Source organism: Geospiza fortis, unplaced genomic scaffold, assembly GCF_000277835.1.
Source record: "Geospiza fortis unplaced genomic scaffold, GeoFor_1.0 scaffold62, whole genome shotgun sequence".
Classification (NCBI taxonomy): domain Eukaryota; kingdom Metazoa; phylum Chordata; class Aves; order Passeriformes; family Thraupidae; genus Geospiza; species Geospiza fortis.
In genome coordinates this window covers 639,040-640,926 of record NW_005054548.1, presented here as the reverse complement: position 1 = coordinate 640,926, position 1,887 = coordinate 639,040, and the positions used below count along the sequence as shown (strand labels likewise).

At 57.6% G+C, this 1,887-nt stretch overlaps 1 protein-coding gene across 1 annotated transcript in view; it reads left to right on the top strand.

The window, feature by feature from the left end:
- DOK1 (docking protein 1) overlaps positions 1 to 949 on the top strand; it is a 3,588-nt gene extending 2,639 nt beyond the window's left edge. Inside the window, 1 exon segment of the mRNA XM_031064001.1 lies at positions 1 to 949. This exon segment is cut by the window's left edge and continues 26 nt beyond it. Within this exon segment, the coding sequence (XP_030919861.1) occupies positions 1 to 559 (559 nt within the window). The 3' untranslated portion in view covers positions 560 to 949.
- The last annotated feature ends 938 nt before the right edge of the window (positions 950 to 1,887 follow it).

The window sequence follows — 1,887 nt, the reverse complement described above, 5'->3', positions numbered from 1 at the left end:
TTACTCGGGCCCGTATGAGCAGGTCCGGGCCGAGGGGCAGGGCCAGGGCAGGGCTGAGGGCCAGGGCAGGGCTGAGGGTCGTGGCCAGGCTGTCCCTGGGCACAAGGAGCACATCTATGATGAGCCTGAAGGCCGTGCCCCCCGCTCGCTGCATCCCTTCACGTACATCTACGATGAGGCGCGGCCCACGAGCGAGGCCTGGCGCATGCAGGGCCACGATGGCAGGGGGGGCTATGAGTACCCCTACAACCCCAGCACTGACGATTACTCGGTACCCAACTTCCCTGCCAAGGCCAAGAACCCCAAGCCAGTGCCAGCCCCCAAGCCCCAGGCAGCCTTTATCCCCAAAGGGGCAGAAAGGGTGGAGGAGCCTGGCAGGCGATGGGGCAGCGCTGCCCCTGAGAAGGTGCTGACCAAACCCAGCCTCAACAGCAGCAACAACAACAACGTGGAGGTGCTCTACAGCCAGGTGGTGAAGCCCCAGCAGCTGCAGAAGAAGGAGCAGTGTGTGGATGAGTACAGCTTGTCACCTCTCTATGAGGATTTAGGGGAGATCTAAGCTGCTGCTGCTCTGTCTGTGTCCCAGCAGGGGCTGGGCATCCCAGTGCCAGCTGGGCTTCTCCTCCCCAGGATGACTTGGGGTGTTTGGGCTCAGGCAGTGCCTCTTTCCTCACCAGTGCTGTCCTAGAGGGAATCAGCAAGAGAGCTGTGGCTGGAGCAAGCCCCAGTGTGTTTCTCCAGTTCTGGAGCTGGCTCCATTGTGCCTTCTGATCTGCAGGAGGGCTGGTGTTTTCCTGTACCTGCTGCTCTGGCTCTGCTCTGGCTTCCTGACTGACCAGGCTGCAGGGCTCTGGTGCCTTTTGTGGTGTGTGGAAGGCTGCTTGCCATCAGTCTCCAAAAGTATTTTTATACAAAGTTATTTTAATATTAAAGTCTTTATGTCTCAGAAGGACACGTTTGCCTGTGGCATGGATGGGGAGGTGCAGGTGCACGTTTGTGTCTGTGCCAGAGCTCCTGAGCTCAAAGAAAAGTGCCTGCCAGGTTGAGCTGTGGCTGGATGCCCTGATGGCAGGGGATGAAGGGAAATGAGAGTCAGGCTCAGATATGTGATGGCCTCCAGGCACAGGGCTGGGCAGGGACAGGCACCAGCTCTGCTGCAGCTCAGTGGCTGTTAGTGAGTCACAGGATCTCTCCTTCTCCAGCCAGATCCCACTGCTGATCCCCCCACTCCCTGCTGCTTTGGGAGGCCTGGAAGAGCCCAGTCTGGATCCCATTGGGTTTGATGGCCAAATCTGTGATGCCTGCTGTGTGGTTTGTGGCATTGCTGTGTGGCCAGCCTTGGCCAGAAGCCAACCCAGGGTCAATACAGGTTGTGCTTTCTGTGTGGGGCCACACCAGCCATGCTGGCATTGGCTGTTCCCACATCTGCTGGTGACTTCTGCAGGTTTGGCAGCCTGTGTTGGTACCTAAAGAACAGGCAGGTGACAGGCAGCACTGTGCTGCACCTGTGTGAGGGCTAAGCTCACCTTCTGCAGCCCCAGCTCAGCCAATCTGCTGGGGAAATCTGCAGGTTCAGGTCCCCAGGCTGGTGATGAGGTGATGAGCTCTGGGCATTTATCTGGTGGCCAGGTTGCAGGAGGAAGCCTCAGTCCTGTAAAAACACAGCTCAGCTGTGGCCAGGACCAGTTTGTGGCTGTTCCCCTCTGCTGGGTCCTCTTCTCCACTGGGGTTTTGCTGCAGGAGAAGGGGAAAAGCCTAATGGGCTTTGGGAAATCTGAGGTGGTTCCAAAAACTTTGTTGCCTCCCTGCTGCCCCCTCCCTAAACCTGATTTTATAGTTTTTATGTTTTTGACTGGTTTGCAGGCCCCAGGCTGGGCCATTTTGTGT